General features: G+C 36.2%; 2 protein-coding genes and 1 long non-coding RNA gene across 4 annotated transcripts in view; 2 read left to right on the forward strand and 1 right to left on the reverse strand.

The window, feature by feature from the left end:
- LOC127646294 (protein unc-80 homolog) overlaps positions 1–9,247 on the forward strand; it is a 123,486-nt gene extending 114,239 nt beyond the window's left edge. Inside the window, exons 52-64 of the mRNA XM_052129823.1 lie at positions 2,162–2,285; positions 2,394–2,519; positions 2,599–2,722; positions 2,834–3,040; positions 3,460–3,644; positions 3,794–3,959; positions 4,165–4,344; positions 5,948–6,095; positions 6,285–6,341; positions 7,823–7,904; positions 8,009–8,126; positions 8,447–8,658; positions 8,887–9,247. Coding sequence (XP_051985783.1) covers positions 2,162–2,285; positions 2,394–2,519; positions 2,599–2,722; positions 2,834–3,040; positions 3,460–3,644; positions 3,794–3,959; positions 4,165–4,344; positions 5,948–6,095; positions 6,285–6,341; positions 7,823–7,904; positions 8,009–8,126; positions 8,447–8,658; positions 8,887–9,231 — 2,074 coding nt within the window. The 3' untranslated portion in view covers positions 9,232–9,247. The remainder of the gene's footprint in view (positions 1–2,161; positions 2,286–2,393; positions 2,520–2,598; positions 2,723–2,833; positions 3,041–3,459; positions 3,645–3,793; positions 3,960–4,164; positions 4,345–5,947; positions 6,096–6,284; positions 6,342–7,822; positions 7,905–8,008; positions 8,127–8,446; positions 8,659–8,886) is intronic.
- Positions 9,248–9,293: 46 nt separating this feature from the next.
- LOC127646295 (uncharacterized) lies at positions 9,294–13,455 on the reverse strand. The gene is made up of 4 exons (XR_007970909.1): positions 13,344–13,455; positions 13,118–13,211; positions 12,950–13,037; positions 9,294–12,813 (listed from the first exon to the last, which is right to left on the reverse strand). It is a non-coding gene; the product is annotated as an uncharacterized LOC127646295 (long non-coding RNA).
- A 298-nt stretch (positions 13,456–13,753) lies between these two features.
- On the forward strand, positions 13,754–20,468 carry psmb3 (proteasome 20S subunit beta 3). Of its 2 annotated transcripts, none has more exons than XM_052129820.1 (6): positions 13,754–13,898; positions 14,525–14,687; positions 15,943–16,050; positions 19,246–19,423; positions 19,524–19,618; positions 19,925–20,468. In XM_052129820.1, exons 2-6 carry the CDS (start codon positions 14,533–14,535, stop codon positions 19,971–19,973), a joined length of 585 nt encoding a protein of 194 aa, XP_051985780.1. In that variant the 5' UTR covers positions 13,754–13,898; positions 14,525–14,532; the 3' UTR covers positions 19,974–20,468. The 2 variants fall into 2 exon arrangements, with proteins under 2 accessions (XP_051985780.1, XP_051985779.1); XM_052129819.1 differs by having other exon boundaries at positions 14,503–14,687; positions 19,925–20,467.
- The last annotated feature ends 1,549 nt before the right edge of the window (positions 20,469–22,017 follow it).

Consider the following 22,017-nt stretch of genomic DNA (forward strand, 5'->3'; position numbering starts at 1 on the left):
AGTCACTGGAGTAGTTTTGAAGCTTGAAATAGGCATATCTTTCTTATTTTTGAACGTATCTCTGCTGTGTGGGATGCTCTCATGGTGTTTACTGGTTTCCAGTATGTCACAATATTCTCTAATATTGACAACAGAACTATTCAATTGACATTCCAGAATTGGAGGACAATTTAGATATCAGCACTCTTCAAAATTGTTCTTGTTTAGTTAAAATTTTGTATGTATTTTATAAAAAGAGGTAATAAACCTTCAGAAAACTGTATTTGTCCAGCTTAGGCATCAAATATACATTTTAAACCTTTTAAGAATACTGATGAGGGTGCAACCCTGTTAGTTAAAAAATGGTTACAGGGTTGCACACACGCTAATATTAGCAATTTCTCAAGGAAAGATGCTAATTTGGGAATGAAATGCAAATGTCAAGATTATTACAGTCATATTTATACAAAAACTTTGAAGTAAATACTCTTTTATATTGATAATGTTAGCAACAGGGTTGAGTTGTTTAGATTGATAAAGGCAACCAATGCTGAAAAGATTATACAAATATTGAAAAAGGAAGAATGAAATAACTTTTCTTATGGCCATGCTGTTAGCAAATTTCTTGATGATGTTGCCATGTGACCCATTGTTTTTCTATTTTCTTTATCAGGCTAGATTGATTTTGGTAACCAGGTTGAGCACATGATGTTGGACACAACTTAAATGCAATTTTTCAATTATTAAAATAAATTAAAATGCATTTTACACCATTAAAAGACACTTTTATCAAACACATCACACAAAAAAAGAAGGGGAAAAAAACACTAATTATATTTGACATGGGATTTGGTCATTAACAAGATAGGACAAGAGAAAATAGCTATGTTAAGGGGCAAATTTAGCAAATTTCTTGATGATGTTGAAATTTCTATGCTTGAATTTGAATGATTTTCTTTTTTATATTAATATTTTTGAAGACATTTTTGTTTACAGCAAGTAAATGTTTTCAGTATTCTGAGCATTCTGAGCATGTATTCTGTGAAAAATTTTGGCTGGGACATTCTGGAATGTCCCACATAACTGTTTTTAATTCAAATAAATGTTAGCTTTTCACAGTTAATGTAAATGTACTGTACATTTTCTGTATGGGGCATAAACATACAACAGCAGCATATAACTTGTAAAAGTGTGGCAAGGGGCACTTTAAAAATACATTTTAGTTATTGGATCAGTATCGGACAACCACAGTGTTAAAATATCGGTGTTAAAAATATCGCTATATCAGCCTAAAATTTCCTGACCACTAGAATGAACATTTCATGAACAATTCATGAAAGAATAGTTATTTCTCAAAACAGGAGCGGAAACTCCAAAGGAGGGCAGGGAAATTCCGGAAGGGGGTTGGACCCACTCCAAAAGGGAGATGCACTTCCACCCACGATTAGTGTTAGGGTCAGGGAAATGGTTGGGTTAGGGGTTCTGTTTGTCTTTGCTGGCAGTTTGGAGCTCCCACCCCTTTTTGGAGCTCGGCCTGCAGCTATATCCTTCTCGAGAAATCGGCAGTCTCATAAATAATATCAAGAGAAACGACGTGTATGCGATCAAATCTAGTGTAAATCTAACACGTACAACTCACATCCACGTGACGTTTTCTACATGTTGATTTCAATCCCAAGCATTTTAACTATCATTGTCAAACATACTGGGCAACAAATCTGTTAACATCTAGAAAACACGGGTTTTATGACCCTTAAAAAACCATTTGAATGGAAACCCAGCTACTGACTGTCCTTTTATGGTGCTTTTTTTGTTTTTGTTTTTTGGAGCTTGGCATTCCCAGTCATCATTCTTTCACTATATGGAAAAAAGTGGACAGAAAATTCTTTAAAAAATGACAAAAGGGTAAACTATTGGGGTAAACGTTGGGTAAACTATTCCATTAAGTTAGTGTTATTTTGTATAGTGTGGAATTTTGTATTACCTGATTGTTTTTTGTATTACTGATGTTTTTAGCCAACTAAACTTGTGCGATTATTAGTGCAGTAAACATAATTTTTTTAATGCACAAATTTGTTTTTGCAAGTGACCAGTGGTTTAAAATGTAATACAAGATGCTTTTTGATATCTGATATCTTGTGAAAGTGTGTGAGTTGAATATCCCCATGTTTTGTTTTTGCAGGCGACAGGTGGAGTGGGAGGCTGCTAGCAGTCTGATTGAAGGGATTTGTTTGACACTCCATCGGCAACCCATTATCTCCTTCCTGCCACACCTGCGATCTCTTATCAATGTCTGTGTCAACCTGGTTAGTCCCAAAAAATGTGCTGCCTATAATCTCCTCTTTTGTTCTCACTTCAACATGTCATGTGCATATGTGTATGTGCTTACATATGCAGTATATGTGTGTGTTTAGGTGATGGGTGTGGTGGGACCCTCTAGTGTGGCAGATGGACTGCCCTTGTTGCATCTGAGTCCTTACCTGTCTCCTCCTCTTCCCTTCAGTACAGCAGTTGTGCGTTTGGTTGCCATGCAGATCCAGGTATAATCCTATTCTGTTCTATTAATTTATTGTTTTGCCTACACTCATGGGCACATGTTTAATATTCCTCCATTTCTAGGCTTTAAAGGATGACTTCCCTCTCAGTCATGTGATCTCCCCCTTCACCAATCAGGAGAGACGAGAGGGGATGCTGCTTAACCTTTTGATTCCGTTTGTATTGACTGTGGGCTCGGGGAGTAAAGGTTTGCTTCAGAACTAAAACAAAACTAGTAACATTTAAATAGGCTCAAAGTATGATTGCATAGAGAAGCACAGTATCACACACAATGTATGTTTGTGTTCTCCCCTCACAGACAGTCCTCATCTGGAGCAGCCGGAGATATTTCTACTTTTGCAGACGGTCCTCAACATCCTGTTACCTCCACGCATCATCAGCACCTCCCGCAGTAAGAACTTTGTGCTGGACGCCTCTCCTGCGCACTGCTCTACTCCAGGGGACACTGGGAAAGACCTGCGTCGAGAGGGACTCGCTGAATCCACCAGCCAGGCTGCTTACCTTGGTACTAGAGCTGTAGAGGGGGGGATAGATAGGGCAATATAAGAAAAAGAAAAAAATATTAGTGTTGAAATATGATTCTACGATTTATAGAGTGATGTTCAAAAGTCCACATTGAAAGTCAGAGATTAAAAACAAAGAAAGGTTATGATGCAAAATGAATAAAAATTACTATTTAAGAATCTAACCATGTTAACTCATTGGAATGAAAGGTCTGGTTTCCATGCAATGGCATGCCAGTTCCAGTGCATGGGGTCTTTAAAAGTGAAAGAGAGACATGCCAGACACTGAAATTGTGGAGATGTTTTAAAAAAGCTTATAATATAATTTTTAATGGAAAAAATAAAAGCATTTTTACAAGTGGATTTTTGAACCACATTGTACATAGTGGATTACATTTTTTTAATCTCTCTATTTTTCTAGCTTTAAAGGTGGTCTTAGTGTGCTTTGAGCGACAGTTAGGTAATCAGTGGTACAAGCTGAGTCTGCAGGTCAAGGAAATGGCCCTGAGGAAAGTTGGCGGTCTGGCTTTCTGGGATTTCATCGACTTCATTGTGCGCACAAGAATACCAATCTTCATTCTTCTGCGTCCCTTCATACAGTGCAAGGTGGGCAGGTGCTGAGGCTATCTGCTGCCACTCTAAATTTTCTGAAGTCTCCTATCTCTTTCTTCTGCCAATTATTTTCATTCTTTGTTAAGGTTGTTTCAAATTCCCAAGTTGTTAAATGTCCCTCTTCCCCATTTCTCTGCTCTTAGCTGTTGACCCAGCCAGCTGAGTCTCAGGAGGAGATCACGGCCCGTCACCACATCGCAGAGCAACTGGAGCGTCGTTTCATTCCACGTTCCCTCTGCAAGAGCTCTCTGTTCGCCGAGTTCAACAATGAGCTCAAGATCCTGAAAGAGGCAGTGCACAGCGGCGCTGGTAAGAACTGGCTTTTCTGTTGTTGTTTCATGTTTAAACTACTCATAGTTTATTCTGGGTTAACAAATTATCCTGGCTAGTCAGTTTTCGAGATTCCACATTGTACTTCCACATTGTATTACCCTGGGTTTACAAAATCGTCAATCAACGGTTAAGTATAGATTGAAAAACCCTATTCTGTTTGTCTCTTCCTATTTATCTACAGCATACCAGGGAAAGACTTCCATTAGTACTGTTGGCACATCAACCTCTGCATACAGGTTGAGTCTGGCCACCATGTCCCGCTCCAATACTGGTACAGGAACTGTCTGGGAGCAGGAAAGCCAACCCTCACGCCAGCCCTCGCAGGACACACTCAGCCGCACTGATGAGGAGGAGGAGGAAAGTGTGTCAATCTTCCTCTTTATTTTCTTCTTAAACTTTGGGGTGCAGAAGTTCTTTGACAGACTCATTCCTTTTGAGAAATGAGGAAGCATATTCTACTGGCAAATGCTGTCATTTAAGTCTCACATTAAAGGTGCCCTCAGTAATGTGTCCTTGTTTAAATTAAATGAAAAGTAGCTTAAGAAACTAATAGTACTTTTGAAAAATATGTTTAAAATGTGTGCACTCACATGAGATGAAGACTCCAGTCATATCAGGAGCCATACAGTATAAAAGCTACTTTATTTTAAATGGAGCAGGGTTGCCTTGAACAGTTGAATACTACTTGATTTGCTTTATCTCAGTAAACCCCCTGTTTTCGGTTACTTTTGTCACGGAATAAATTATTCATCGCTGACGGCAAATTGTGCATTTCTACAATAGGCCTTTATTGCACTTCAAGGTTTTGGAACACAGAAGTAAACTATTCCAGGGTAAACTTCTATAGTGGTGAACATACGACCACAGCAAATATAATTTTAAAACAACTAGTTTTGAGGTAACTTATTACATGGTATATATTTTGATTTGTACAGTTATACACTCTTTTTTTTCCCCTGAAAATGTATAACATTATGCTTTGTTATATTACCCTGAAATACTGTAAGTTACCACAAAACTAGTTACCGCAGCTGCAATGGGGTTTCTAATGCAGCTGCTGAGAGAGTGACAGTAAATGTGGTGTCTTCTCTATTCTGACAGAACCACCCTGTTTTTTATTCTTCTTGTGGATAGTGGAAACTAATAATACATTTTTTCTTTTAAAATTGGAGCAAATGGGTAAGAAAAATATATATTTGTGGTGGTCTTATGTTCACCACAACAGAAGTTGTTTTTTTTTTCTCCATAACTTGCAACTCAGAATCTAAGGTGTGCCTTTACTTGTCACTTTCAAAATAAATTTACAATAAATCATTTAAAAAAAAAAAATGTAAAAAAAAAAAAATATATATATATATATATATATATATATATATATATATATATATATATATATATATATATATTATATTTTTTATATATACTATAATTATTTAGATTTACAATGCTAAATAATGCTGAAAATGCGTCATCACAGTCTGCGAAAAATGTCTATGGCATCGGTAAATTAAATAAATTTACAATAAGGTTCCATTAGTTAATGCATTAGGTATCATGAACTAGCAATGAAAAAAATTTTTACAGCATTTATTAATCTTGGCTAATGTTAGAATATAAAAAAAACTATTGTGCATTGTTAATTCATGTTCATAGTGCATTAATGTTAAAGTTTACAACTTTTCATTAAAAAAATGTGTAAGTACATGTTGAAATTAACATTAACCAAGATTAAGTCCGTAAATGCTGTGAAGTATTGCTCATTGTTAGTTCGTGTTAACCAATCTAGTTAACTAATGTTAACAAATGGAATGTTATTGTAAGTGTTACCCTTAAATCCTAAATTATTTGAATGTAGAGAAATTATTTAATGCAGCAAAATGAATTTAATGTATGATATTTTTAGACGCAAATGTTGTTGTATGGTCCATATTAACACACATTTGTACTCTCTCTCTCTCTTTCAGATGACTCCATAAGCATTCCCAGTGTGGTAAGTGAGCATGAGGCTTTCCTCCCCAGACTAATTTCCCAGCGGCGCTTTTCCAGTCACGCCACGGGTTCAGCCTCCACTCGGCCTGAGCCAAGCATAAGCACCATGCTGCCCAGTCACAGGTAAAAACACATCCCTTTAAAACTAAAGTTAATTCTAACAAAACAACTCCAAACAGACTGACTACATGACATAACCTTATCTAGCCAATCTTACCTTATCTTTCTCTTTAAGATAGGGCTGATCTACAGCTAGGGGGTGTTGCATGTCTCTTATATTCCCCTAACCTCTTTCCCTGCCCAACTCTGCAGTGAACCCAATGTGCTAGATGAATCCCAGGGGCTTCTGGAGGAGGGTAACCTTTCTAGGTACAGTTTCACGGCCCTGTGTGTACAGTGTCTCACCGTCTGTGTGCTGGATCTGGGCCTGCTGTCCCTCTTCATCACATCCAACTGACTCCTCACTAGGATCTCTCTCTTTCTCTCTCTCCCTTCTCATCTTTTATAAGCCACTTTTCAATTCTTTCTTTTTTCTTTCTTTCTTTTCTCATCCTCTCATAGCTTCTTTCTTTTTTCTTTCTTTTATTTCTCTCTTCCATTCGTTTATCATTCTCTCCAAACTTCTTTATTTATTTTCTTTTTCTTTCCTCCTTTTTATATTTTCTTATATTTCCAAACTTTCTTTCTTTCCTTCTTTATTTATATATTTTATCATTCTTCAAACTTTTCTTTCTTTTATTTTTTCTTTCTTTCTTTTCCTTTCTTTTTCTTTCTGTCTTTTTTATTTTTGCTTTATTTTATTTCTGTCTTTCTTTTACCATTCTCTACAAACTTTATCATTTCTTTTCTTTTTCTTTCTTCCTTTTTCCATTTCTTTCTTTCTTTTATAATTTTCTCCAAACTTTCTTTCTTTTTACTTTTTCTTTCTTTTATATTACTTTCTTTTATTAATTTTCTCTTTCTTTTCTCATTCTGTCCTAGCTTCTTTCATTTATTCTTTCTTTCTTTTTCTTTTATCATTCTCTCCAAACTTCTTTCTTTTTTCCGTTTTCCTTTCATTCTCTCTTTTATCATTTTCTCCAATCTTTCTCTTTCTTATTTTCTTTCTTGCTTGCTTTCTCTCTTTCTTTCTTTCTTTCTTTCTTCCTTTTTCTGTTTTATAATTCACTCCTAGCTTCTTTCTTTCTTTCTTTCATAATTTTCTCCAATCATTCTTTCTCTATTTTCTCATTCTCTCCAGGCTTCTTTCTTTCTCTATTTTCTCATTCTCTCTAGGCTTCTTTCTTTCTTTAAAATTTTGCCTAGGGACAATGATGGCCATCTATGTATTATCACTTTGTGGTGCTCATGTCATCATGGTGTCCACTCATGTTTCAGGCATCTTGCTGCTCAAATTGGAGTTCCTCTCTTGGGGGGAATCTGTGGGGCTGGGGAGTATGGTCTTGCAGTTGTAAAGTAAAAGATAAAAGATTAGACGTTAAGATATTTATTTTCTAAGTGGCATTTAGGAGATCTGCCATCAGAGGAAGTTTTTTCACATCTTGTCTTGTACAAAATAGCTTAGTTTACATTGATGGTTACTTTATGCTAACACTGCCATACCAACTCTTCTATTCCCCTAATGTTTGTGGATGACATTGCAGGCTCTGACCTGTGATTCATGCATTCTGATTTGTCTCTGTCACTGTGTTTGATTGGTGGAGGGCTATACACTGATGGGGATGTGTGTAAGGGACACATTTCCTCTTATTTCTCCCGTCTATCTGGAGGATTATCAGGGATTGTGTTCATTTCTACAAGCAGTTAAAACTCAAAACTTGGTGTGTCTATTCTGTGGCTGTATTCTATAGGGTTGCCAGTGTGCAGAGTGAACCAGGGCAGCAGAATCTGCTAATCCAACCACCTCTCGGTCGTAAGAGAGGGCTTAGGCAGGTGAGATTTCAGAACACAGTACAGCTTATTTTTTTATTCTTTATTTATTTTTGCATTCTATATATTAGCACAAAATTATAAAACTAAGGCATTGTGTCTTGTAGCTACGGCGACCCCTGCTATCCATACAGAGGGTGCAGGATGAGTCTCGTGGACGTCAAGGAGCCAGGCTTTCAACAACCCGCAGAAGCATTCAGCCAAAGAATAAACCACTTGACAGGGGTGTGTGTTTTTATATGACCACATAAAAAAATGAAAGCTCATAATTGAGAAAAACGGGGGCTAAGTGTCCACAACATTTAAATGTTTAGTTCATCCAAAAAATGTAATTCTGTCATCATTTACACAACCTATTGGGTGTTCCAAACATGTATGAATGTCTTTCTTCAGTAGAACACAAGGGTACATAAGGGTAAGTAATTGATGACAGAATTGTTGGCTTTGGGTAAAGTGTTCCTTTTAATATTTGAACATTTTTTTATGCAATTAGCATGGAATGAATAGAGTCTAATGAATCTCTAATCTTTTATAAAACACTTCAGCACATGGTGACCAAAAGAGGTCTGTCACATTCACTGAGACCCAGCAGGAAGCAGCTGGCAGATCTCCCTCTGCCACTCCCAGCCCCGGCCTGCCAGGGACCACAGAGAGCGGGAGGCTAAGCTATATGGCAGGAGGCCACTCTCCCTCCATCCCATCAGAGTCCTCATCACCAAGCATCAAAACTGCCCAGCACAGCCCAGCACGGCCACAGGTCTGATTTATCCCACTGTCTGTCATAAAACAACATTATTTGAATGAAATCTTATTGAGGTGTGTGCTACACACATCCTGTTTTGTTTTAATTTCATATGCATTGGTTAGAATATGAAGGCTTCCATAATGCATGGCGAACAATGAGCGGAAAGAAAAAAATCGATTTTAGCCCTTTATATCTCTGAAATCAATAGTTTACAAAGCATGTGCTCTATCTTAACTGTAGGTCCCTCAGTTTGAGAATAAAGAGAGGAAAGATCAGGGGAGTGTAAGAAGCAGTCTATCTCCCACCCCCTCCGCCACGTCTGGCTCCACCTCTAGAGCCTGCTCCCCTCTTCCTCCTCCCCTGCCTGTCTTGAGCACTCCTTCCCGGCTGACCCCAACCCAGATCAGAGAAAGTCTGGAGGATGAGGAGACCTCTGGGCTTCTGCAGAACACTGAGCTCTCCGTTAGTATAGGAGAGGATGGTGGAACGGAGAACCCACTCCTAACCTCACTACTCACACCACATGCACTCTCCCCACTCCCCCTCTCCCCTGTTGACCTGGACTTGGATGAGTCTCATGTCTGAGAATGTTCAGCTTCAGGATTAAAGTGTACAATACTTTAGATGCTGTGCTTAATTTTCAGCTTACATCCTAAATTGTATTTCTCTGGTCAAAGGGAAAGCTTAAAACATACAAAGCTATCATGGGACACCCTTTGCAATTACTAGATGTTTTTATTAAGCACTGTGCGTAATATTATCCAACAGTGAAAGCTGATTAATATGCATTTCTGTGTTGCACCGTTTAGTCTTTTGTTAGATGTCATTTTAAATCTAAACCTTATAAAGAGATCATTAAAGTATTCTGTCAAAATCATATTAACTATAAAAACTGAATATTTAATTACATAGATGTATTCTTAATATTTGTCATCTATCAAAGTATTTATTTAGAGGAATATATATTAATTAGATATACAGAATAAATATTAGAAATGTTTTATTGTAGGAAAATGTAGATGCTTGTATAATATTAAAGCCAAGTTTGTGCCAAATTGTGTGTGCTGTTACAAATATAAGTAATCTCACAGCAATTTATGGATTAACAAAGAATTGGAATTTTTTCTTGAACAGATGCTTTTCTATTGGGGATCTAGATTATTAAATTAATGTAAAGGTGCTGTAAGTGAATTTATTTATGAAATTACACACAGAAAACATCTCTATTACCTGTCAGATGTAACAGCCCCTATGCTCTGTAAACAGCTGGGAAAAAATTTGCAGATTTTCACAAACAACAGTCAGCAAAATTTACTCCGATGGTGCATAAAACATAAAACATCCACTGAGCAGCAGTTCTGTGGACAGAAAGGCCTTGTTGATTAGAGGTCAATGGAGAATGGCCAGACTGCTTCAAGCTGACAGAAAGGCTACAGTAACTCAGATAAACCCTCGATTGTAGTGAGCAGAATAGCAGCTCAGAATGCACAATACTACGAACATTGAGGCGGATGGGCAACAACAGCAGAAGACAATGTTGGGCACTTTATTAGTACCATAGTGATCCTAATTAAGTGCTCAGTGATATAATTCTGTAATTAAGTGCTCAGTGATATAATTAAGTGCTCAGTGTATATCCACAGTTTTCATGACTAACCACTGGGCAGCGCCATGCTTTGGATTGACTGCAGGAAGCTGAGAGCATCAGTTTGAGATTTGTCCTTTTGTCACATGAGAACGCTATTTTTCTGCTGTTGCTTTTGATAACCAGCATACTTGTAGGCTACCTGTTTAATGTCAGACATCAAATTGCATATGTATTGATTTCAGCAATCTCCAAGAGTATGGTTTTGGAAAGGGGGTGGTCTAATTAGACAGCTAAGTCTCATGGAAGTTTCAAAATGGTTAATATCACTTACAGCACCTTTAAGGCCAAATTAACCTCAGGAAACACTTTCTAAAAGTGAGGAAACATTCTAAAAAATTTTCCAGCTATTGTTCAGCCATGATATTTATTTGTTAACAAACAAAAGGCTAATTCGCCATGCATTCCCTCTCGAATTTCCTATGGGTTTTTATAATGGCAGTCTTGGATTTATGGGTGAAATAAGGTCTGTGGTAAACATTACTTGAAGATACTGGACTTTTGTTCTGTAACATAAACAGGGTTGGGAGGGTTACTTTTTAAATGTATTCCACTACAGATTACAGAATACATGCTGTAAAATGTATTCTGTTAGATTTCTCAAGGTCAGTAACGTATTCTAAATACTTTGGATTACTTCTTCAGCACTGGTTTATTTTTTCACTTGTTTTAACAATAAAATCTCTGCCAGTACAGTAAGACAAAATACACATTAAAAATACATTCTCTGATAATCCTAAATATCTTATGCAGTGTTGTTTCTAAAACAAGAAAAATCGAACTGATCTTGTTTTAAGGATTTTTTGATATTTTTACAGGATTATCAAGAATACGATTTTTGCCCTCATATCAAAGGTCTTACTATAGAAGAAAATAAATTATGATCCTACGTGAATTTTCTTGAATAAAAAATATGATCGTGCCTGGTAACGTGCATGTAAAATGGCTAGAAATAGCATATTATTTTAGTGTAAAGCTGACAATTTACACAAGGTTTATTTCTATTTCTTCTGCTCCAAACTTCAAATTTAATTCTCTGTCTGCTCGTATGAATGTAACACATAAGAAAGTGTTTCACCGCTGTTTAAATGCACTTTGGATCGCATCATTTATATGTATAAATGTTTTCCATCTCAAAGGACTAAATATTAAATGAAACAAATGACAGTAAAATGCAAAGGAATCTCTTCAGTAATCAAAATACTTTTTGAATGTAACTTTTTATTTAAATTACCAATTATTTAAATTGTAACTGTAGTGGAATACAGTTACTTATATTTTGCATTTTAAATACGTAATCGTGTTACATGTATTCCATTCATTCCCAACCCTGAACATAAATTACACAAAGTCATACCCCAAACGTGAATTTTTTTTTAAGCTACTGTGTTTGCTGTATGAATGCTGCTAACAACTTGCTAAATAAGGATTACAACTGTCACAGGCTTGTAAGTGTACGTGCCTGTCGACACAAAAATACTAATTCTCTTCCATGTTTTTGGACTACAAACTGAACAGCTCTATTAAGTTGAAGTTAGTTATTTCTTTCATTCTGTTGTTTCTCTCAGAGTTTTGCTTAATATGACCCAGAATAAAACAGTATAATCTTTTTTCAGAAACCTCACAATCTAGCATTAAAAAAGTTTACTTAATATAATTGAATGTGTCTCTCACCCATATATATATAGATTGTAAAAGCTTAACATGTTGGCAGCTTCACTTTTGAGTTACTGTTGATGTACTGTTTTGTGGATATATTATTGTTTGTCAGTAATGTGCTACTTTCTGTTGGATTTGTGTAATAATAAAGTATTCAATTATGACAAAGAGGTCTTGTTGGTTTTATTATCCATTGTAACTATAACTAAATTAATCATTAGTATTTGTTGGATTTATGCAAAAGTAATCTCCAAAATAGTTTATTAATAGAAAATAGGCAATTCTTGGAATGTGGAAAAGTAACTGTTTTATTTGTTGGCCAGAAATGTCTCGAGGAGTTTAAAGAGCCTTTCTTCTCTAGCAGCAGCTTCCCTTTCTCTCCTCTCCTCTCTTTCTCTGTGCTCCCTTTCCTGCCTCTCTTCTCAAGCCAGCATCTCCTTCTCCCACCGTTCCTCTCTCGCAAACATCTCTCGTTCTGTCCTCATCTCCCTCTCCAGCCCCTCTCTCTCTCTTTCATCTTCCCGCTCTGTGGCCCTTCGATCCCGTTCCATCTCCCTCTCTGCAGCCCTTCTGTCTCTCTCCTCCTCTCTTGCTGCAGCCCGTCTGTTTCTTTCATCCTCTCTCTCCGCCGATCGTCTCTCTCGTTCCTCCAGTCTTCTCTCCATCTCCCGCAGGGCTTTCATCCAGTCCTCCTCCTTCCTCTGCTTGATGGGAGGAGCATCCTTAGCAGATAATGACCCATGGACTGGTGTAATGAGGGGGCTAAAGGGGATCTCGGTACTCAGTGCACCATCCATGATTGCATACCACTTCCAGGTCGCAATTGCCGTGTCCCCTCCAACTATACTGAGACTCTTAAGGTCCTGCAATCAAAGCCAAATGAATTATGTCTGACCAAACAGTTAGCTTTAAGAAAAAGGCATGAATTGTAAATGTATACTATATTAAAATCTATTGATAACTTGTAAACAAGCTGAATTAATGCAAGCATGACAGCACCTTGTACTTCTGTTTTAGATTCTCCCACTTTTTTCTAACCCAAGCAGGGGTAACTTTCCCTTGCAGTTGTTTCTCTTTGACATACAGTCTGTGGATTTGACAGTTCAACATCATATCAAAGATGAAGGCATAGTAACACTCAGTAAAGTCAGGAGTGGTCTTACTCACTCAAAAGCTTTGATGGCTGCATTTCTTTTGCCTGTAAACAGACTGTTGTTGCTGACTCGTCATACAATCAGATCGGCAGTATTGGCATCAGTCCCTAAAACCACAAACATGACTGTTAAAGTTATTTTGCCTGTAACCACAACTTGCAATAATATAAAGTACATACATGGACAAATTCAGCATATTAGTGCATCGACTGGCTGTTATTGATTTGGTGCAGCATCACCTTTTTGAGAAAGATTTAGGTGAATAAATTAGGCAACCTCACTCAAATGATACATAAAAAATAAAGCGCTACTTGCAATTAAAGACTTCCTCCGACTCCATTTTTGTTTTTGTTTAGTATTGTGTTTTCTTCTCCTGTACTTTTGCCTCATACGAAGGGGAATGGACCAAACGCATTACTGCCCCCTATCGGCTTGAGCGGAAACAACAACAGAAATTGTATTTGTTGTTGTTATATATATATTTTTATTATTAATCAGGATCCCTGCATTTACATAGGCGAAATAAAGTATATTTTCAGACATAATACATGCAAACAGTGATTTTCCTTTGCGCAATGGAGGTAGAATGAGTCGGGTGCGGGGTTTTGTCCATCAGGGGCACTGTAGCGGCTGAACAGGCTGGAAATGACGTCACTCTAGCAGGACTAGCTGACCAGCGCTTGAAAGAAACTGTGGAGTCACCGTGTGTGACAGGTCTAAAACTATATAATCAGCACATATACATTTACACACGGGTCTTAATAGCGGTACCTGCTTTCACTTCTTTCATCATGGTAAGATGATTTCGAATAATTAAATGTTTTTACAGGGTGTGATTGTGTAAAATTAGCACTTTAGCTATTCGCCATCTCATCTTTCAGGGCTAGTGTTGGGCTAAAGTTATTTATCCTAATTTGTGGCCCATACATCTTTTTTTTACCAAAAATGTCTTAAAGTAATAGGCGTGCTGCACGCATATATTACCCATTATTGAGTTGTATAGAGTGAGTACTATTCTGCTGGATTATTCAAATGGATCGTTTTTAAAACGAAACTAACACTGTTGCACTTGGCTGCCTGGGCAAAATATGGATATTGACCAGTCATGCTGATATATTATCATAATGTAGTAGTCAGTGTATTAAATGTACTTAATTATTATGATTATTATTAGCTGTTAGTTTGGTTTGGATTGCACATATATTCCTAGTGGTAAAATACCCCTTTAAAATCATGATATATATATATATATATATATGTATATATATATATATATATATATATATATATATATATATATATATATAATTTGGATAGTTAGAATGTATGGAAAATGAAATTGCAAAAGATATGAGTTCTGTTGTCTTATTTGTTCTTATCATTGTACTCTGAGTATAGTCTATTATGTCATATAATGGAGGTGCCGTCATGGCGATGCGTGGAAAGGACTGTGTGGCAATAGCATCAGACCGGAGGTTTGGTATCCAAGCACAGCTGGTTACCACCGACTTTCAGAAAATTTTCCCCATGGGAGACAGACTCTACATTGGGCTGGCAGGCCTGGCCACAGATGTACAGACCGTGTAAGTACACACTGTCAAATGCATTTTGTATTAAATCTAATATTTTATCGTGTTTCTGTGTATTGACACCAAAGCATTTAAAGGTAAAGTTAACCCAAAAATGAAAATACTCTCATCATTTACTCACCCTTATGCCATCCCAGATTTGCAACAGTTTCTGTCTTCTGCAGAACACCAAGAGTTTTAGAAGATTATCTCAGCTCTGTTGGTCTGTACAGTGCTAGTGAATAGTAAACAAAACATTGAAGCTCCAAAAAGCACATAAAGGCAGTATAAAAGTAATCCATATGATTCTTTTGAAGCGATCCAATCAGTTTTGGGTGAGAACAGACCGAAATGTAGCTTATTTTTCACAATTAATTTTGATATCAGCATTCGTCTTTCCGATCATAATGCACTCTGTGCTTGCTTCAAATGCTAGGAAGTGTAATTGAGCTTGAAAGCATGATCGTGGCTAGAGACTGCAATGACCAGATGAACAGTGGAAACATTTAATACATTTTGGTCTGTTCTCACCCCAAACCGATTGGATCACTTCAAAAGCATCCACCACAGTCGTAAGGATTACTTTTATGCTGCCTTTATGTGCTTTTTGGAGCTTCAGAGTTTTGGTGACCATTAATTTGTATGGACCTACAGAGCTGAGATATTCTTCTAAAACTCTTTGTGTTAGGCAAAAGAAAGAAAGTCATACACATTTGGGGTGGAATGAGGGTGAGTAAATTACGAGAGTCTTTCAATTTTAGGGTGAACTATTCCTTTAACTCTTTCCCCGCCAGCGTTTAAAAAAAAAAGTTGCCAGCCACCGCCAGGGTTTTTGACGATTTTCGCTAAACTTTAATGGCCCGCAGAATATTTTCTTCCATGAATATATGAAGATGCTATATATCAAAATAAAGATCTGGGCCTCTGCTTTTAGGCAAAAAAAAAAGATTTTATTTTATCTTCATTTATTCTTTTTTTATTGCAACTTGAACAGAGGTAGGTTTTGTCAAAAAACAACATTTCAGACAAAAAGCTGAGAAAAAGGCATGTTTATGTCTGATATTTTGAGCTTCTCATACTCCACTTCTTCATGTTTGAGACGATCGCAGTCTGTTTCTTTGATCAAAGAGTTGCGTACTCTTTCAAAACATGCGCAGGGGTCTTCCTTACCGTATAACACCTTAAACACGGAAACCCGGAAAATTCCGTGTTTGGCGGGGAAAGAGTTAATGCCTTCTGGTTTTCACATTTTCTCTATTATTCTGGCTAGATCTCAAAGGCTGAAGTTCCGCTTGAACCTGTATGAGCTGAAGGAAGGTCGGCAGATCAAGCCAAAGACCTTCATGAGCATGGTGTCCAACCTTCTGTACGAGAGGAGGTAAAAAACTGCACGTCTGCCCTTGGCTAACTACTGTTATTTGGAATTTGTACCAAAAGGAAAATTGCTGGAAATGTAAAGGTATTAGTGGAACAGCAAGCATAGCCATTCAACCAAAACAACCTTTTGTCTTGCATTGGTGATTAAAAATGTTCCTGCTTTAACTGTGATATATAAAAATCATTATAGATTTGGTATCTAGCAGGGTCAGAAATTAACAGGGGCTTAGGGCAAATCTACCACAGAAATTGAAAAAAATGCCCCAGAAATTAAATATATGTCGGCAAAAAATGCCCTCGCAATGAGTTCCTATTTATTTTTTTAACATCTGATATAGTTCTCAATACTCATACATCATCGTAATCTCCGTTTCGAATGATTTGTGATCGATTCGTAAAATCCTCAGCTCAATGTTTTACTTTATATCTGTTTTTAGTGGACAAGTGAAAATTTTTGCTGAACGTTATTTGTAGCACATCGCTCATCCACATCAGTTTGGTGTCATGCTCCCGCTCTAAATGTTGTGTGTTAACTTAATAGCCCAAAATATTTGGAAATACTTGAATGAGGAAAAAAAATACATGTCACAATCTCTCTATCACTTGATTTGACCCCTACTGCACTTTTTTTTACACTGTTCACAGGGTTCACACAATGTCCTTAAAGTGCTTGAATTTAGCTTTTAGAACTTTAAGAACTGGAATACCTGGCAAATCACCTTGTTTTGATGAAAAGTGCTTGAGATTAAACAGATAATTTCTTCTGCGTAATGTGTGTCCATAAAAGATGAGGTGCAATCCACTCAATGAATAATATGTCTAAATATCCTTTCTGCTCTTTACAGTCAGATTAAAAAGTAAAAAACAAATATACATTTTAAACTCACGCAGCATGGATGCGCTAAAGAAACTGAGAGATTCTCATTAGGGATGCACCGAAATTTCGGCCGCCGAAAATTTTCGGCCGAAAATGGCACTTTCGGTTTTTGGCCGAAAATTTGACAGGAGAGACTGTCAGAAAGTTTAGCAACTTTTGTTCTTGAGGAGAAACCTGTCACTTGTACTTAAATAGAAAGCGGTCCAATTTTATGTGTATAGCAATTACATTACACTTGTTCTTCACTTGAGGATACATCTGTCGTTTACAGTTGAGGTTGGATTTAGTTCAATTACTGCTGTTTTGCACTGTTGTTTTGCACAATAATTTTCACTTAAAGTATACATATGTTTACATAAACAGAATAGAGCACTGATCTATATATATAATTATATATTATAGTTTTATATATATAGATCAGTGGAATAGAGGCCCTCTGCCATTCTGTGTTCTGCCTTTTTGTTTTAATTAAAATTACTGTTGCATATTTAAAACTTTTTCAAAGATGCTAGCTAAGTTCATTACTTGACTGTTGTTTTGCATATAATAGTTTTCTAAAACTTTACATTATTTGGATAATTGTTAATAAAATCTGTAAAATTAGATTTTTACAGAACTGAATGAAGAATAATATTTAATATAGTTTTAATATTTTCGTCCAATTTTGGTGTGTTACTTTCAATAAAAGTGTGATTATTTTATTGGTTTGTAGTTTTTCAATTCAGATTCATTAAATTCATGAAATTAATGAAAAAGTATAATATTAATACAATTATACACAAAAAAATAGGTAAAAAAAAAAAGTACGTTTCGGTTTTCGGCCAAGTGCATCCTGGATTTTCGGTTTCGGCCCAGAATTGTAATTTCGGTGCATCCCTAATTCTCATTAATGTTCGCTGAACCGGAACCCTGTGAGCCGCTCGGTGAACTCTTAAAGTGACAAACTTTTATAGTGTTTCTGATACAAATTAATGTAAACTCCATGTTATTACTTGTAAATTTGACACATTATTTCAAACAGTGATGGCTCATATCATTATTATTTATACAATTTCATGATTTAATATTAATTCATATAATTTATAATTTTTGTATTTTTACAAAGTTTAATTTTGATCATAATAATGTTGACAAACAAATAATTAAAATATACACTGGTTCTGGCCAGTTCTATTGCTTGTTCTGCACATGATCAGCCTGAATGTAGCCCACTATTTTTTAAAGCTTTTTTGTTTGTGATCTTTTGAATGGTATATGAGCAACTGTTATTATTTAATCTTTGAGCATTTATATTGTGTATTAAATAACATTATTTTGATGAAAAATTTTAAAGTTTCTGTAATATTTTGTAATTTAAGTGTTCAAATTGAGAACCTCATATCGTATTTTGAACCAAATTGTGAGAGAACCATATTGTTCCATCCCTAGTGCCTATTTAACAATCCCAAATAATCGATATGGAATCGAATCACAATTGGAATATAATTTAAATTAATAAATGTGGGAAATCTGTGTCAATACCCAGCCCTACAAATATGAGATTATATTCATTTAATTTAATTGATACCAGGGTGTTACCAGTCAAATTAAATCCACAGCCTACAGTATGTTATTTTTCAGATTTCATTAATCGATTAAATTTAAGCATTTGGCCTAAGGAGTCATATTATAAGTTTAGATAATATTGCCCATATAAAGGTAACAAAAAATGCCCCTACTAGTACTTAAGTGCTTCTAGGCATATGAAACCCAGTGTATATAAAAGTCATTTAAAAAACAACATGTTTTTTTATCTAGTCTGTTTGTTGTCTGAACAAGAAGTCGATCTGAAGGATTTTATCTTTACATGGCGTATTAAAAACACTGCTTGTGGTGCGAGAAGTGTCACAATGGCAAAAGATGTCTCTCTGCATATCCAAAATACCTCAGAAAAATGTCTACATTAAAAAATATGAATAAACTCCAGCCACTTTCTCTGCATCTGACTGAAAATGCATACATTCAGCATACATTCATACATTCAGCAGTCACAGCTTTCCCCATGTAATGTAAGGGGCGGGTTACACGCTAAAGCTAATGTTACCACATCACTTGTGTTTAAAACGTCACTTCTGTCAGTTGTAAAATGGTTAATGCTTCTGTGTAGTAAAAAAAAAAACATTTATTGTTCCATTTGAGACTGTCTTTCACTTAGAAAATTCAAACACTAAATGGCCGATTGCAGTGTATAGTGTGTCATTTGAGACCGCTTAGGATTTATGTGTTTCTCTGCAACATTACAAAATAAAACATTCCCGTCTACCCCTATCCCTGTCCCAGGTTTGGGCCTTACTACATTGAGCCTGTGATTGCTGGTTTGGACCCAAAGACCTCTGAACCCTTCATCTGCTCCCTTGATCTTATTGGATGCCCAATGGTAACAGAAGATTTTGTTGTTAGCGGGACTTGCTCAGAGCAGATGTACGGTATGTGTGAGTCGCTATGGGAACCTGACATGGTAAGTGGAAAAGTCTACAATAACTTGTTGGGCATAAAGTGTGATTTTACAAGTTAGGTATGGTGGTCTTATTGACTTTGCTGTTGATTTTGTTCTCTAGGAACCAGATGATTTGTTCGAGACCATCTCGCAGGCCATGCTGAATGCCGTTGACAGAGATGCAGTGTCTGGAATGGGAGTCGTTGTTCATGTTATGTACGTGTATAATAATGATGTCCTCAATCTTAATTGTTGTCTAAAAGTCAAAAGTTGAAATTGTAATTTTACTTATTGCCGTTTGTGGTTAAAATAATTTTGTATGGTTTTTAAACATTAAAATTAATTATGAGTGTACTTATTTCAGTGTATAATTTAGTTTTGATTTATTGTTGACCAGTTTTAGTAATGTATGTTAGTGATTAGTTAATTGGCTTTACTGTGTATAGGTGTTAAATTTGAAATGTACAGTTGAACTGAGTGAGCTGATTGGTTTATTTGATGTGATTTGTGATTATTTCACAGTGAGAAGGATAAGATCACCACACGCACCCTAAAGGCCAGAATGGACTAGAGAAAACAACAGAATGTCTTCTACAACCTCCTTTTTTTACTGAAATAGAATTTGCCTCTTGTCCCATTTGATATCATTAAGATTGAGTAGTTCAATAAAAGTTTCTGACAATTACTTGTCCTTTCTAGTTTTTGGAAGGAGATGTTTGTACAAGATTATTTGTGTGGCATAATTCCATGAGATTTTGAAGTTTTAGGAAGGTTGAGGTCATTCATTTCAAATTATTGGAATGGATTTTCCAAGTAAATGGGTATTGTAAAATTGCTTTTAGTCAGCATAAATAATGCCAATCAATGGCAAAAAAATAAGCCTCTAAAACTAACAGCATTGTTTGTTGCAATGCATTGTGGCAACGCACAAATCAGGGACATTGTTCAATACAATATTGTTTGTTCAGACAACTCTGGGCTAGTTAGGGCTACATTTGGGTAAATATTGTTGTTTGTTGATGCAAAGTAATTCACCTTTCATAGTATCAGTGACAAAAAAAAATAAATAAAAGCCATTTAAAAGATCAAATTTAATTGCATTTTTACAGATATATATATATATATGCATAAACAGTGCCTGCATTTCTCAGCTCAAGATGATGTTTTTAAGATATTCCTGGACAAAAGCTTGAGTCATAAGCAAACGACAACATATACTTCTGATAATATATAGCATTTGCTTTTCTCCAAAAGAACTAGTTACAGAAAGCAATAAGCCACTCAAAACTGTGCTTTAAGCTTACATTTTTACCACAGGTGTACCCTAGCAGAGTACCCAAAACCTCCTTAATCATGGTAAAGTCACTGAAACACAGGCCTTGAGTGAGTTATTGCAACAGCAGTAACATATCAGCATTTCTTTTAACCATTTTAAAATTCCATCTGAATTTAGAGGCAAATCTATCTATTTTATATATCTAGATTATTCCTAGATTATATATTGTTGGGGGAATTATTTACTAAAATGTAATTGTGGTACTGATTACAAATTACATGACTGTGAGTCAAAAGCTTAAAAATTAAATAAACAACACTGCCTGGCCAAATAAAAGTCACGTTTGGGTTTAAATAAGCAGATACTTTACAACCTTTGATTGGATCATTATTGCAGTGATTTAAATGTTTCAGCTGGCAAAAGTCTTTTAACCCTAACTGATGCAGTGTGTAGCTCCTCATTTCTTAAACAACCATGTCGAAAGACGTATCTCGTGGTCGTGGAAAAGATGTTACTGTGTTTTAGAAGGGGCAAATTATTGGCCTGCATCAAGCAAAGAAAGCAACTAAGGAGATTGCTGAAATCACTGGAACTGGGTTAAGTACTGTCCAAAGCATTATTAAAACCTGGAAGGATAACGGTGAATCATCAGCTTCGAGGAAGAAATGTGGTCGGAAGAATTATTGTGATCGGAGATCACTAAAACGCTTGTAACATGGTAATATATCGGCAGTAGAACTCACTTCTATGTTTAATAGTGAAAGAAAGATAATTTCCACACCCCAATGAAAGAATAATTTACAGGAATTGGACTAAACAGCTGTGTGGCCACAAGAAATCCACTCGTTAGTGAGGCTAATCGGATAAAACTGCATAAATTTGTTAAGGAGCATTAGGCTTGGACTGTGGAGCAATGGAAAAAGGTCATGGGGTCTGATGAGTCCAGATTTACACTATTCCACAGCGATGGGCGCCTCAGGGTAAGAAAGGAAGTGCATGAAGTGATGCACCCGTCATGCCCACTGTTCAAGCCTCTGGGGGCAGTGTTATGAGCTGGGGCTGGTCATGTCTAGGCTCAGCAATGTTATGCGGCAATAAATTAAGTCTAAAATGAATGATTGTTGTCAAAACAATGCCACAAGGTATGTACGCCGTAATCATTGCTAAATGTGATCCAACGAAATATTAGAGTATGCAACTTTTTTTTCTTTTTTTTTGCAAGGCAGTGTAATATTCTCTTGTTTATTTGAAGTCATTTAAAATGTAATTTTGTGCAAAACTGTCTTTGAATATACACTGATGAGCCAAAACATTATAACCACTCACTGGTGAAGAGAAT

The sequence above is a fragment of the Xyrauchen texanus genome, chromosome 7 (assembly GCF_025860055.1).
Source record: "Xyrauchen texanus isolate HMW12.3.18 chromosome 7, RBS_HiC_50CHRs, whole genome shotgun sequence".
NCBI classification, from domain to species: Eukaryota; Metazoa; Chordata; class Actinopteri; order Cypriniformes; family Catostomidae; genus Xyrauchen; species Xyrauchen texanus.

Bases quoted from the DNA above. Each gene is read 5' to 3' on its own strand.
- psmb3 (XM_052129819.1), top strand. The intron at 19,424-19,523 runs GTAAGTGGAAAA...TTTGTTCTCTAG, and splicing joins CGCTATGGGAACCTGACATG to GAACCAGATGATTTGTTCGA. The intron at 19,619-19,924 runs GTACGTGTATAA...ATTATTTCACAG, and splicing joins GGAGTCGTTGTTCATGTTAT to TGAGAAGGATAAGATCACCA.